Source organism: Ornithorhynchus anatinus, chromosome 10, assembly GCF_004115215.2.
Source record: "Ornithorhynchus anatinus isolate Pmale09 chromosome 10, mOrnAna1.pri.v4, whole genome shotgun sequence".
In the NCBI taxonomy this organism is placed as follows: domain Eukaryota; kingdom Metazoa; phylum Chordata; class Mammalia; order Monotremata; family Ornithorhynchidae; genus Ornithorhynchus; species Ornithorhynchus anatinus.
In genome coordinates, this window is record NC_041737.1 from 8412814 (window position 1) to 8428537 (window position 15724).

General features: G+C 46.8%; 1 protein-coding gene across 1 annotated transcript in view; it reads left to right on the forward strand.

Annotated features, from left to right (window-relative positions):
- Positions 1-15724, forward strand: part of AREG (amphiregulin) — a 46050-nt gene that overhangs the window by 20261 nt on the left and 10065 nt on the right. Inside the window, exon 4 of the mRNA XM_029073701.2 lies at positions 13589-13679. Coding sequence (XP_028929534.1) covers positions 13589-13679 — 91 coding nt within the window. The remainder of the gene's footprint in view (positions 1-13588; positions 13680-15724) is intronic.

Here is a 15724-nt window from a genome sequence, read left to right on the forward strand (position 1 = left end):
CCACCATCGGCCTGCTGTGTGTCCTGGAATTAAGCACTTCACTTCTCATTTATCTCATCTGTAAATTGGAGAGTAAAACGGTGAGCTGTATGCGGGATAGGGACTGTGTCAACCCAATTTTCTTGAATCGATCCCAGTGCTTAGTACAGAGCCTGGCACATAGTAAGGGCTTAGCATATACCATAATATGAAAGACACATTCCCTGCCCAAAATGAGCTTCCAGTCTAGAGGGAAGCCTTCATTCGAAGAGGGCAAGACCACTCTTGAATTGTGCTACCAGCCTGTTCTTTCTGAGATCGGGGTCCTCCCATCAACTCCCTGCTTTGGGGCACCATTTAAAAGGGGTTTTCCCAGTGACTTTAATAATAATAACAATAATAATAATAGTACTTTCTAAACACTTACTCTCTGCCAAGGACTGTTTTAAGCGCTGGGGTAGATAAAGGTTGGACATAGTCCCTGCCCTATATGGGGCTCACAGTCTAAATAGGAAGGAGCAGGATTTAATTCCCGTTTTATAGCTGAGGTGATTGAGACATAGAGGAAGTTAAACGACTTGCCCAAGGTCTCACAGCAGAAATGTGGCAGAGCTGAGATTAGAACACAATCTGTTGACTCCCAAGCCTGTGTCCTTTCCTCTAGGGCATGCTGCTTTAAAACTTTGCTTTCACCTCAGGGCTTGATTTTGCTCTTTTCCGGTTCCTCATATCCTGCTTTCACCGATCATCCTCAGTCCCTTTCCTGAGGTTTCGGAATTCTCTGGGATTGCTGAGTTCTTTCTCTTAGAAAGAGTGTAGCCTAATGGAAAGCACCCAGGATCCAGAACCAAGAGACTTGGGTTCTAAACCCAGCTCTGCCATCTACCCGCTGTGTGACCCTGGGTAAATCACAACTTTTCCGTGCCTCATTTTCCTCATCTATAAATAGGGATTTAGTATCTGGTCTCCCTCTTTTTTAGACTGTGAGCCACATGTGGGTCAGGGATTCTGTCCAATCCGATTACGTTATATCTATCCCAGGGTTTCGTACAAACTAAGTTCTTAACAAATGCTACAGTTATTCTATTTCCTTTTTTGTCTTTATTTTCTTTTATACCTTTATTTTCTTTTATGCCTTATAGGAAATTTAGGATCTCCAGATGGTCGCAAAGAAGCGGTCAGGTGAACCGCTAAAGTTCCATGCTAAAATGACTGGCCCTCATGTAACTTTCCCTTGATGAGGAAGAACTGGATGATAATGGTGGTATTTATCCTTTGTGCAAAGCACTGTTCTAAACTCTGGGGGGATGAAAGGTAATCAAGTTGTCCCACGTGGGGCTCACAGTTTTAATCCCCATTTTACAGATAAATGAGGCCCAGAGAAGTTAAGTGACTTGCCCAAAGTTATATAGCTGGCAAGCGGCGGAGCAGGGATTAGAACCCATGACCTCTGACTCCCAAGCCCAGGCTCTTTCCACTGAGCCACTCTGATGTTAACAGTGACTCTGTTTACAGATGTGGGTCTGACTCCCAAACATAGACCATTTTTAGGCTATTTCTCTCTACCTAGACTGTTCTCTCCCTTTAAACCATAAGCTCCTTTGATTTTTTCATGATATCTGCTAAGCGCTTTCTATGTGTCAAGTACTCTTCTTAGTGCTGGGGTAGGTACGACTTTATGAGGTAGGTATAACTTTATTACAACTTTATGGGAATAAAATACCTGTTCTCCCTCCTCCTTAGAATGTGAGCCCCATGTGGGACTGTGTGTCCTCTGGGAGTCGGGAGGACCCGGGTTCTAATCTCAGCTCCGCTACCTGTCTGCTGTGTGACCTTGGGCAAGCCACTTAACTTCTCTATGCTTGTCACCTCATCTGTAAAATGGGGATTAAGATTGTGAGCCCCACGTGAGACAACTTGATTACGTTGTATCTACCCCAGTGCTTAGAACAGTGCTTAGCAATAGTAAGTGCTTAACAAATACCAACATTACTATTAACTTGCTACCCCATTGCTTAGTACAGTGCCTGGCACATAGTAAATGCTTAACAATACCATAAAAACAAACAACAATAAAAAAACCCCAAAATCTGATTATCTTGCTTCAGCTACAGAATTTAGCCCATGGTAAATGCTTAACAAACATCATAATCATTATTATTATGCAGGATGACTCCAGATGGAATTCCCACCAGCTGGGAATTTTCAACATCCATCTCTGCATTTCTATTTGGCCTTGGTCAACCCGAGTGGTGAACCTCAAGTGAGCCTTTTTTCATTTTGATTATTGGTCTGTCAGCTCAGCAAGTTATGGTAAGTCAAAGGGGAAATGCCTCAAGAAAGATAAATTGAGCGAAAGTCCACTTGGTCATCCAGACAAACGCGAGCTTCATTTGAGTCACTGTCTCCAGCGAGTTTATTACTCTCTAGCGTGACTTTAATAAGGAATGGTGAGAAAAGGTTCACTCACGCTTTATTACAACAGGTCATGACTGCCCCACCTTAAACACGCTAGAGAGTTTGCATATCTTAGATGCTGACACTTCATCCTTTCGTGTTAGCGTCCTGGGCTGCTTTTCCGGCAGAGTTCAGTGGACAGAATACAGAGTAGGAACAAATAAATATAAAAACTCATTGGTTTCAAGTTTGGGTCAGGCATCCCTTATAAAGTGAATGGAATAGAACTTTCCATTTTCCTTTCTCAGATTCAGGAATACCATAAAAGCACTTTGTATTCCGGAGAAGAAGGGTATCATGTGAATTCAGAGAATTATTAATAAAGCATATGTCAATATGATGGAGAAGATATCTGAAATGACAGAGAAAACATAATGTGGCCACGCACAATCCCTCAGGTGCCCAAGCTTCTATTTAAAACAATGGCACAGGTCCCAACTCTGTCCACAGAAATGTGAAAATCACATCAACGAAAGTCCGGAAAGAGTACGGGATGGCATTTTGAAGCAGCATAGCAATTCCTCAGTTTTCTCTCTTCACCTCTCCTTCCTCTTCCTCGCTCCTCTTCCCTATCCTCCCTTTCTCCTCGTTACTATTTTCCTCTCCTTCCTCTACCCCGCTCCTCTTCTCTCTCCACCCTTTCTCCTCATTGCTTCTTTCCTCTCCTCCCTCTACCCTGCTCCCCTTCCCTATCCTCCATTTCTCCTCATCGCTTCTTTCCTCTCTTTCCTCTACCCTGTTCCTCTTCCCTTTCCTCCCTTTCTCTCTCCTCCTCACTTCATCCCTCTCCTTTTCCACCTTAGGGGCCTCCTATCTGTTTTGAACTTCTTTTGGGAGATAGGGACTTCAAATCCTTTCTGAAATTTCATCTCTGCCTAAAGGCCTTCACTCTTTCCCTTTACTTCCTCTCCCTTCTTCATCTTCTGTGCCTTTGGATCTGTACCTTCTAAGTACTTGATAGTCATATCTCCCAGAGTCCCAGCACTTACGTACATTAACCATAGCTTATTTTAGTGTCTTTCTCCCTGCCTAGACTTGTTGGGGGGAATTTGTCAACCACCTCTATTGCACTGTCCTCTCCCAAGCACAGAGCACAGTGCTCTGCACACGGTAAATGCTCGTTAAATACCACTGATTGATTGATGGATTGTTGAAGGCTAGATGAGGGTCTGTTTAACAGGATTTCCCAGCCAATGGCTTTTTTCACAGATGCGGTGACAGGAGAGAGGCTTTCTTGATAGGAAGAAGCTGACAAATGTCAAGGTTGATTTCTTCATTCATTTATTCATAGTTGTATACCTGTTTGCACCTTTCATTTGGTTTTTTGTTTTGTTTTGTTTTTTAATGGTATTTGTTAAACACTTACCATGCTCCAGGCACTGGGGTAGATACAAGCTAATCAAGTTGTACACAGTCCCAGTCCCACGTGGGGCTCACAGCCTTAATCCCCATTTTACTGATGAGGGAACTGAGGCACAGAGAGGCAAAGTGCCATGCCCAAGGTCACACGGCAGACAACTGGCAGAGCGGGGATTAGAACTCAGGTCTTTCTGACTTCCAGGCTCGTGCTCTATCCCCTGGGCCACACCACTTCTCACGTTGATATGAATTTGTTGACCTGTACTTCATTCGTCCATCAGTAAAGGATTGAATTTCTATCCATGAGCACCAGGACTTCGCAGGTAGTTGCCCCAGTGACTCCTGGGCAGTGACACATCGAGTCATTCATTCATTCAATAGTATTTATTGAGCGCTTACTATGTGCAGAGCAGTGTACTAAGCGCTTGGGATGAACAGGTCGGCAACAGATAGAGACAGTCCCTGCCGTTTGACGGGCTTACAGTCTAATCGAGTCATTCTTGCACTGGTCACAGCTCAACCCCCGGTGGTGAAACACCCAGAGAAGCACTGTGGCCTAGTGAATAGAGCAAGGGCCTGAAGGTCAGAGGACTTGGGTTTTAATCCCTGCTCTGCCACTTGTCTGCTCTGTGACCTTGGGCAAGTCACTTCACTTCTCTGGGCCTCAGTTCCCTCCTCTGTAAAATAGGGTTTGAGACTGTGAGCCTCATGTGGGGCAGGGACTGTGTCCAACCCGATTTGCTTGTATCTACCCCAGGGCTTAGTACGGTGCCTGGCACATAGTAAGTTCACTGTGGAGAGGGAATGTGTCTCTTTATTGCTATAATGTAATAATATTAATAATGGTATCGGTTAAACGCTTACTATTTGCCAAACACTGCTCTAAGTGCTGGGGTAGATACAAAGTCATCAGGTTGTCCCACGTGGGGCTCACGGTCTTAATCCTCATTTTACAGGTGAGGTAACTGAGGCACCGAGAAGTTAAGTGACTTGCCCAAGGTCACACAGCAGACAAGTAGTGGAGCCGGTATTAGAACCCACGTCCTCTGATATACTCTCCCAAGTGCTCAGTGTAGTGCTTTGCACACAATAAGCGCTCAACAAATACGACTGAATGAATGTATGAATAGTAAGCATTTAACAAAGCAGCGTGGCTTAGCGGAAAGAGCCTGGGCTTGGGAGTCAGAGGTCATGGGTTCTAATCCCTGACCCGCCACTTATCAGTTGTGTGACCTGGGGCAAGTCACTTCACTCCTCTGGGCCTCAGTTCCCTCATCTGGAAAATGGGGATGAAGACTGGGAGCCTCACGGGGGACCACCTCATTCCCCTGTATCTCCCCCAGCGCTTAGAACAGTGCTCGGCACGTAGTGAGCGCTTAACGAATACCAACATTATCATTATTATTAGTAATAGTATTAACAAATACTATCAAAAACAATCCAATTCAGAAAAATCCAAGGGACAAACTCCGCTTGGGAGAAAAGCAATTATTTGGCTCCCCTGCTGGTCAAGTGGAAAATTGCAGCATGGTGTCCTTTTCCCTCTGCCTTTGTTCACTCATTCATTCATTCATTTCATTCAATCGTATTTTTTAAGGGCTCTCTTCGTTCATTCATTCAACCGTATTTATTGAGCGCCTACTGTTTGCAGAGCACTGTACTAAGCTTTTGGGAAAGTACAGTACAACAATAAACAGTGACATTCCCTGCCCACTATGAGCTCACGGTCTTGGGAGGAGCCGGGGGCAGCCACGGATATAAATAAACGGACATCAATACAAATAAATACAATTACAGACATATGCATAAGTGCTGCGGGGCTGGGATGGGGTGGGAAGAGCAAAGGGAGCAAGTCATGGTGACGCAGAAGGGAATGGGAGATGAGGAAAGGTGTTCTTCTCTCTACCCTCTTTCCTCCTCGCTCCACCCAGAGCCACCACCTCCCGTCTTCCCTTTTCTTGCTCGTGGCTTTGCAGAAAGAAGGAGAGTATTGAAATGTAAATAATAAAAATAATAATGATTGTGGTATTCGTTATGCACCCACTGTGTTGTCAAGCGCTGGAAGCACCAGAGGCCTACTGGACAAAGCCTGGGCCTGGAAGCCAGAGGACCTGGCTACCTCATTCATTCATTTAATCGAATTTAATGAACGACTACTGTGTGCAGAGCATTGTACTAAGTGCTTGGGAGAGTACTTAGACTGTGATCCCATGTGGGATCTTGTATCTTGAAACTATCGCAGCGCTCAGTAGAGTTCTTGTCACATAGTGAGCACTTAACGAATACCACAGTTACCATCCATTATGATTATTATTCTGAATAATAATAATAAATCTTGGCTCCGCCTGATTCTCCCCCTTCTCTATTTCCCCATTCACTCGACAATAGAGGTAATCAGGAATAGGATATTGCCAAGCGGGTGGGGGGCAGCTTGGAGGGGATCAGGCCGAAGAACAGAGGTCCTGGATGATCCCCGAGGCTGGCGCTCCACCCCAGGATTGTCGAGAGTCTGGAGGGAGAAATGAAACCGCAATCCAGATGGCTCAATGCCAGCAGTGAAAATAAACAGCCAAGCCAACCGTGATGACTCAGATTTAATGCCCAGCACTGAGCAGGGCACCCTACAGAGTTTCTCTGGGCAAAGGGACCAGGTGCAATCAATGAAAGCTCTCTGTGTGTGTTTGTGTGTGTAGGAGCCGGAAGAGGAAGGTGGAAGGGCGTCTTGTTTCCTCCATTCCTAAAGCCACCGAGACACCTTGGGGAATCGGAAATGGGATCCACTGGGAATGGACAGGAATTGGCGAGACCAGATGAGCGTTTAGTGGATTCAGATGAAAGCGAGATGTCGGAATAATCAAGTCCACGAGAGAGTAATGAATCCCTTGCGTTTCCTTCCGCTCTACTTTCTCAAGAGTCTAATACAGTGCATTTCATCCCATGGATGCTTAATGAATACCACCAATTCTACTTGGCCAAGAGAGAGCCACTTTTGACCTGAACTGCAATTCACCACCATTCAGGGAAGGAGTGTGCCCTCTCAGTGCCTAGCCATTCATTCATCCATCCATTCAATTGCATGCACGCATGAATGAACGACTACTGGGGAGGAGGTGGCCCTTTCGGAACAACAAGGTGGCAAATCATATCTGCCTTGTAAATTTGCCAACAGGGAATTCATCTGCCGGTTAGAAAGTCAAGACACTTGAGGTTGAATGAAACAAAAAAGAAAACTCGAATCCACCAACCTACTTCATCTAAAAATAGATGTAGGAATCAAGGCGTCACCTCTCCCGTATGAGGTCACTGCAGATTGAGGTACTTTGGAATTATATTTTGAAATTCACAGATTCAATAGAACTCATGGTGACATTACTACCCGTCCCCCTTCTCTCTACCACTTCTATTGCAGTCTTGTGGTTGCTATAAAACAAACACTAATATGTTTAACCCTCTTAAGAGGAGTGCCTAAGTGTCGCCTCTCTGCAAGGCTATGAAAGAGATCATTATTATGGCTGGTCACCATAGGAACTTGGGCTGTGAGGTCATTGGGCAAGTCGAATTGGGTCAAATTTGGGGTGGTCAGAACTTTGGTGGAAACTTCTCAAGAGAAAGGCAAGGGGGAATGGGGATGGTTTAGTAAGTAGCACTCTACCCACTGAGTCATGACTATGTCATCTCTCCCCCCAGGGTGGTCTGTGGGTATCTTGAATCATCACCTGGGCCATCTTTAGGAAAAGTGTAGCGAGCCTTCCCTCTCAATCAATCAATCAGTGGTATTTACTGAGCGCTTACTATGTGCAGAGCACTGTCCTGAGTGCTCTCCCGTCCTGGTGACGGAGAATTTCTTCAGTGAGTGGACAGCCCCGACAGGGAGAGGGTCATGGACAGATTTCAGCTAGAGCAATGGTTTGCCCTCATTCTCATTCTTAGGGAATTTATTAAGTGCTTACTATGTGTCAGGCCCAGCGTTGAGCACTGTGGTAGAAAGAAATAAGGTAATCGATCAATCAGCGGTATTTATTGAGCACTCACAGTTGGGGAAGCGCAGTGGTCTGGGTCTTGCATTGGACGTTCGGATCTGGAGTTTCCGGTGGGGGTAGCACAGAGGATATGGACAGCGGTGTCCTGCTGGAGTAGGCAGAAGAAACAGTGGAATTTATTAAGCATCTATTGGTGCAGGGCACTGTTCCTTCATTCATTCGTATTTACTGTGCCCAGAGCTCTGTACTAAGCACTGGGAGAGTATAATACAACCATAAAGGGGCACATTCCCTGCCCACAATGAGCTTACAGTCTAGAGCGGGGGAGGTAGAGATCCATAGAAATAAATAAATGACAGATATGGATATAAGTGCTGTGGGGCTGGGAAAGGGGATGAACAAAGAGGGCGGGTCAGGGTGACGCAGAAGGGAGTGGGAGAAGAGGAAAGGGGGGGCTCAGTCAGGGAAGGCCTCTTGGAGGAGATGGGCTTTCAATAAAGGCTTTGAAGTGGGGGACAGTCACCGTCTGTCGGATTTGAGGAGGGAGGGAGTTCCAGTCGAGAGGTAGGACGTGGGCGAGGGGTCGGCGGTGAGATAGACGAGATGGAGGCGCGGGGAGAAGGTGAGCGTTAGAGGAGCGCCATGATGTCATGGCAACCAACCCAGTAAGAGTGGCTCCTTGACTCTCCAGGCAATCAGCTCAAAGGGACCTGTTGTTTGGGACAGGAGCACAGTACATAATGCGGCCTAACAGACAACACACCACCCAGGCTGAGCTCCATTTTGCCCTCGGGGATTTCTTAACCTGATCGGCTGGTGAGGGAACCAGTCACTTGTTAAAGGGAAGTTTGGCCCTTGCCTATAAGGGAAGCAGTGTGGTCTAGAGGAGAGAGCAAAGACTTGAGAGTCAAAGGACGTAGGCTCTATTCCCGTCTCCACCACTTGCCTGCCGTGTGGCCTCGGGCCAGTCACTTCACTTCTCTTTTCTCATCTGTAAAATGGGAATTCAATACCTGGTCTCACTCCCTGTGAGCCCCATGTGGGACAGGAAATGCTTTTAACCTGATTAACTTGTATCTACCCCAAGGCTTAGAACAGTGTTTGGCATATATTAAACACTTAATTAAAAACCATTATTATTATTGTTTTTATTATTATTATTCGATCAATCATATTTATTGAGAGCTTCTTTGTGCAGAGATCTGGACTAAACATTTGGGCTGTGCAATATAACAATATAGCAGACACATTCCCTGCCCTCAAGGAACTTAGAGTCCAGAGGGGAAGACAGACATTAAAATAAATAAATAACGGAAATATACCTGTGTTATTATTATTACATGAGGCCACTGGTTAAATTAAGGGTTAAATCCCTGAAGTTCTCTGAGGTTTCTCTCCATATCGGTGAAGATGAAATGAAACTGTCTAGGTGGGGAGACTCGGAAATCCACCTAGAAAATGCCACTAAATATTATCTAAACCTCAGTTTCAGTTCTCACACTGGATCTGGGTTTCCAGAGACTGCATCTTGTCACCAAGTTGTGCAGAGATAAGAGAAGCCAGCCCAGACTGCCTATCCATCAACCCTAATATCTCTCTATAAAGTTGTCCAATATTTTATGGTATTTGTTAAGCGCTTGCTATGTTTCAAACACCGTTGTAAGAGCTGGGGAAGGTATAGATTGGGTAGATCGGACACAGTCCCTGTTCCTTGTGGGGCTCGCAGTCTACATAGGAGGGAGAGCAGGTGTTGAATCCCTACTTTAAAGTTGAGGAAACCAAAGCACAGAGAAGTCAAGTGACTTGACCAAGGTCACCCAGTAGGCTGGCGGCAGAACGGGGATTAGACTCCCAGGTCTGTGCTCTCTCTGTGCTCTCTCCACTCGGTCACACTGCTTCCCGGAGTAAAACCCTCACTGCTCTCTGAAAGGGCAGTTTTAGGAAACTAAATAAATGGAAGATGGATGGAGGTGCATTGGGTTTGGGAAAGAAGAGAATGGAGATAAACATGCTTTTGGTTTCAAAATGATATTTATTGAGCACTCACTGTAGTAAGTACTGGGAGAATATAACAAAGTTGGTAGATACGATTCTTCCTCTCCAGGAGTTTGGAACCTAATTTTGGTGAACTGAGACAACTTAATTTACTGGGGGGTTTTTCCATGTCCACTGTAGTTGCCCTGTTAATATAGAATGGAAAGCAGTGTGACCTAGTGGAAAGAGCACGGGTCTGGGAGTCAGAAGACCTGGGTTCTAATCCCGGCTCTGCCAGTCGCCTGCTGTAGGACATCGAACAAGTCACTTAACTTCTTGGTGCCTCTCCTAGACTATAAAATGAGTATTCAATACTTGTTCTCCCTCCTATTTAGACTGAGAGTCACATGTGGGATAGAGATTGTGTCCATCCTGATTAACTTGTACTATCCCAGCCTTTAGAACAGTGCTGGACACAGAGTAAGTGCTTAATAAATACCATACATGAAATAAAATTAAATAAAATTATGACAAAAGGTCTCCTCTCACTAGCCAGCATGAATCTAGTGTCTGGGGCCAAGTTCAGACAAAAGGCCATAATGGGTTAGAGGAAGGAAAGCTAGCGATTTGGGGGGGGAGGGCAGAGAGAGTTAGTTTATTCTCTCTCTACATGTCTGCTAACTCTGTGACATTGCACTCTCCTAAGTGCTTAGTACAGCGCTCTGCACATACAAAGAGCTTAATAAATACGGTTGATTGATATCAGCAAATACGCGAGCCAGTTCCTTCCTTCTAATAGCACAGAAAACATGTCTTCCTTCACCAAGTGAGAAGTGCAGCTCTTCCTTTTCACAGAAGGCCCCAGAGAGCTCAGAAGGGGAGAACAAATTATTCCCAGGCCCAGAGAAAAGAACCAACCAGATCATCGAAATCCACGGAGACCTGTCAGCTCATCATGGGCAGGGAATATGTCTACCAAAGCTGTTGTATTGTTATGAAGTACTCTCCCAGTGTTTAGTGCAGTAATCTGCACACAGTAGGTGCTCAGTAAGTATGCTTGATTGACTGTTTCATAAGTGAAGTAACAGTGTAGATATTTTTTCCCCTTCTCTCCATCCTCCCATCCATCCTCCTTTTATTAACCCGATTGCCAAAAGGCAGAGTTGTAAATTTGACCTCTGGCAGGGCAAGGAGGAGGAATCTGTAATTTAACTTAATTTAGTTTAATCTGTATCTCTAATTCAATTTATTTATTTATATTAATGTCGGTTTCCCCCTCTAGGTTGTAAGCTCATTGTGGTATTTTATAGTATTCTCCCAAGCAGTTGGGCTGCATAAGCGCCCCAAAATGTTACAAGAACAAGAACAAAGTTTGGAACATCATGGCTGTCTCCTTCTGAGGATTGTTTGCCGAGAAGCTTGTAAAAGTATGGCCTTGTGGAAAGAACTTGAGACTGGGAGTCAGGAGTCATGGGTTCTAAATTCTGCTACTTTTTTTATGGTACTTATTAAAGGGCTTACTATGTGCCAGGTACTGTACTAAACAATGGAATCTCATCTTGTCTTAAGCTGTCGAATCATTTCCTGCCCATAGAGCTTGTCATTGGGCAGGAATTGTCTCTATCTGTTGCCAAATTGTACATTTCAAGCGCTTAGTACAGTGCTCTGCACATAGTAAAGGCTCAATATATACTATTTAATGATTAGAGACTCCATGGACACATGGAGAACTCCCCACCTCCATCTACGATCATTCTAATAGTATATCCAAAGAGTTTTCTTGGTAAAAATACAGAGATACGAGCTAATCGGGGTGGATACAGCCCAAGTCCCATTGGGGGCTCACAGTCTTAATCCCCATTTTACAGATGAGGTAAATGAGGCCCAGAGAAGGGAATGATTGGACCAAGATCACACAGCAGTCAAATGGCGGAGCCGGGATTAGAAACCATGTCCTCTGACTCCCAGGCCCGTGCTCTTTCCACCCGGCTGCGCTGCTTCTCTGTGTTCAGAATTCCTGACCAGTAATGCAGATCAATTTTTCAATGAACGCATTATTTTATTTCTTTCTTCTTGTCCAGTGTGAGGTATCAATTAGCCCCTCCTTTAGGACAGGCCATTTTATAAGAACTGAGTTTGCCAAGTTCTCCAGAAACACCAGGATTTGCACTTTCACCTGCATTCCTAGAGAGGCTGTTTTACTGGAACTGTCGGAGAGCAGATAGGTATCTTCAGGACACGGAAACAGTATGGGGGTTTTTTGAGTAATTTTTTTTTTTAAAAAAAAGGATGATTAATGAATGTCGATCCTTTCCAAGCAAGAAAACCTCTTTTTGCTGCAGCCACCTCACACTGTGACAAACTGCATTCCACGGCTCTGTTGTTTTTCTTTATTTATCCACTCCTTAGCCCTGGTGAAGATGACTGAGAATTTAGGGCCACAAAGCATTAATTCGTTGGGTCCAATCCTTCAGAGAAAGAAGAATGTGGCTCCATTGAGTAATGGTGGCAATAATAATTGTGGTACTTGTTAATAATAGTAATGATGGTATTTGTTAAGCGCTTACTATGTGCAAAGCACTGTTCTAAGCGCTGAGTTTGATACAAGGTAAGCAGGTTGTCCAATGTGGGGCTCACAGTCTTAATCCCCATTTTACAGATGAGGTAACTGAGGCACAAAGAGGTTAAGTGACTTGCCCAAGGTCACACAGCAGATACGTGGCGAAGTCTGGATTGGAACCCAGGACACTGACTCCCAGACTCGTGCTCTATCCAGTACGTCATACTGCTTCTCTAATAATTGATATATAATATATCACAATATATAAACTTGATATACAATCGATATATGATTATTATATTATAATAGTATTATTAATAATGAATACCATTGATTGATTGGTTCCTAAGTATTGGGGTTGGCTGATGGGTGGCAGGGACGGCACCTCCATGTGTGAATGTGTGTCTGTGGTTTAATAAATAATAATAATAATAATGGTATTTACTGCCAAAATGTACTTTCCAAGCGCTTAGTACAGCGCTCTGCCCACAGTAAGCACTCAATAAATACGATTGAATGAATGAATGAGCTAAGCGCTTATTATGTGCCAAGCACTGTTCTAAGCGCTGGGGGAGATAGAAAATAATCAGGTTGTCCTACTTGGGGCTCACAGTCTTCATCCCCATTTTCCAGATGAGGGAACTGAGGCCCAGAGAAGTGAAGCGGCTTGTCCAAGGTCACACAGCAGACATGCGGATTAGAGCCCACAACCTCTGACTCCCAAGCCCGGGCTCTTTCCACTAAGCCACGCTGCTTGGCTGTATTATAATATATTAATGCATTAATATAATCAATAGATAGGGATGGCCTCTACCGGTTGCCGAATTGTACTTTCCAAGGGCTTAGTCCAGTGCTCCGCACCCAGTAAGCGCTCACTAAATAGGATAGAATGAATGATATAATGGAACGATTATATTATAATACTCTCGTTATTATTCATCATAATAACCCCATTGATTGGCCGGTTTATAAGGGCTGGGGTTGGCTGATGGGAGGCCTCGGGGTGTGAGTGTGTGAGTGTGTGTGTCCTGGGTTTGGGGGGGGGGGGGGGTGATGTCCCGAAGCCAGTCCCGCCCCCCACCCCGGGGTGCGGCCTATAAAGCGGCAGGTGCGAGGTGACTGCACACCTGGACAGGCTCACCTTCGTGCACATACCTCGCAGCTCTTCTTTCCTTCCCTCCCTTCCCCAGCCAGTCCCCTGCCGCTGGTCCAGCGACGCCCCCTCCCCACCCCCTGACCCCTTGACCCCCTGACCCCTTGACCCCTCCCTTCTGTCCAGCGCCCCGGGCCCGGAGGGGTCATCCGTCCAGGGAAACCCATGTGGACTCCGCTCGGCCCGCCTCTGCTGGTTCTCCTGCTCCTCTGCTCAGGTGAGAGGGGCTCCTTGGGATGCCCCCTACCCATCTCCCCTCATCCCCCCTCTCCCCAACCGGGTCCTCCACTCTGGACCCCCAGGACTGGCTGGACAGGCTGGACGGGTCTTCCCTGGGCACGTCCCGGGACTGCCCCAGGTGCAGCCCAGCCCCAAAGAGGGCGGGGGGCCGGGCCCCGGCGGCGGGGGGCTACGGGGGCAGCCCGCAGTGTGAACCTCCAAAATCAAGGCGGTCCGCAGGCTCCCCCTGCTCCTGGTTCCCAAAATGCGGCTGCCCCTCGACCCTCCCTGATAATGACGAGGGAATTTGTTAAGGGCTTCCCGTGTGCCGGGCGCTGTACTAAGCGCTGGGGTGGATGCAAGCGAATGGGGTTGGATGCAGTTCCTGTCCCACATAGGGCTCACGGTCTCGATCCCCGTTTTACAGATGACGGGACTGAGGCACAGGGACGGGAAGTGACTTGCTCGAGGTCGCACAGCAGACAAGTGGCAGAGCCGGGGGAATGATGAAGGTATCTGTGTGCCAGGCACTGTACTAGGTGCTGGGGCGGATACAAGCAAATCGGGGTGTGCCCTCAGAAGCAGCGTGGTTTAGTGGAAAGAGCCCGGGCTTGGGAGTCACGGGTCGTGGGTTCTAATCCCAGCTCTGCCACTTGTCAGCTCTGTGACTTGTACAAGCCACTTAACTTCTCTGGGCCCCAGTTACCTCATCTGTAAAATGGGGATTGAGACTGTGAGCCCCACATGGGGCAACCTGATTACCTTGTATTTACCCCAGCGCTTAGAACAGTGCTTGGCACGTAGTAAGCACTTAAAATGCCATAATTATTATTCTTAATAATAATCAACAATTGTATTTGTAAAGCCTACTAGGTGCCAAGCACTGTACTAAGTGCCCAGGGGGAGATATCATTCACTCTGATCACAAGCGGTCCCTGGCCCACAAGGGGCTCAGCCTGGGGGGTGTGGGAGGAAGGGTCGTTAATCCCCATTTTACAGAGGAGGAAGCTGAGGGGCAGAGAGGTTAAGCGACTCGCCCCGGGTCACCCAAGTGGCGGAGCCAGGATCAGAACCCAAGCCTCCTCCTGACTTCTCCCACCCAGTATTCTTTCCATTAGGACATGCCACTTTTAAGGCAGGATGCACGCCCTCCCCCCATTTTCTGAGGGTCCAATGAGGTCACCCTGCAGCAGTCGCCCCCAGAGCGGGTGGCATCCAAGGGCCCCAGGGCTACCTGGGGTCTGTGTTCCTGAACCAGCCCACGCCAGGCCAGGGTCGAGCTCACGGGTGCCAAGTCTTTGGGGGACACGTGGGCTGTTGTCCCCGGGGGGGTTTCCAGCTGTGGGGGTGAAGCCAAAGCTTTCCCACGATTCCCTGGGGTTGGACCATCCCCCCAACAGACCCGAGAGCTTCCGAAGCAGGACTGGGAAGAGCCGGAAGTTTCCGAGGCCCCCTAACCGGCTCTTTCGGCCCGCTAGCTTTTTCCAACCCCCAACCCAAGCTCCATAATAATAATAATGGTATTTGTTCAGCGCCTACTATGTGCCGAGCGCTGTTCTAAGCACTGGGGTAGATACAAGGTCATCGGGTTGTCCCACGTGGGGCTCACAGTCTTAATCCCCATTTTACAGACGAGGGAACTGAGGCAACATAGAAGTTAAATGGCCTGCCCAAGGTCAACCGGCAGACAAGGGGCGGAGACTCCAACCCCACTTGGGGTCCCCCCTCCCCTTTTAGACCCCACCTCCTTTCATGCGGGGATTGTCTCTGTTGCCGAATGCTACATTCCAAGCGCTTAGTGCAACGCTCTGCGTGCAGTAAGCGCTCAATAAATACGATTGAATGAATGAATGAATGAATGCCAGCACTTCCCTGTGAAACATCGGTCCCTAAAGCCCGATTAGACCGTAAGCCCGTCAAGCGGCAGGGACCGTCTCTATCTGTTGCCAACTTGTTCATTCCAAGCGCCTAGTCCAGTGCTCTGCACATAGTAAGCGCTCAAGAAATACTATTGAATAAAGCCCTGCCGACCAGAGAGGAGAG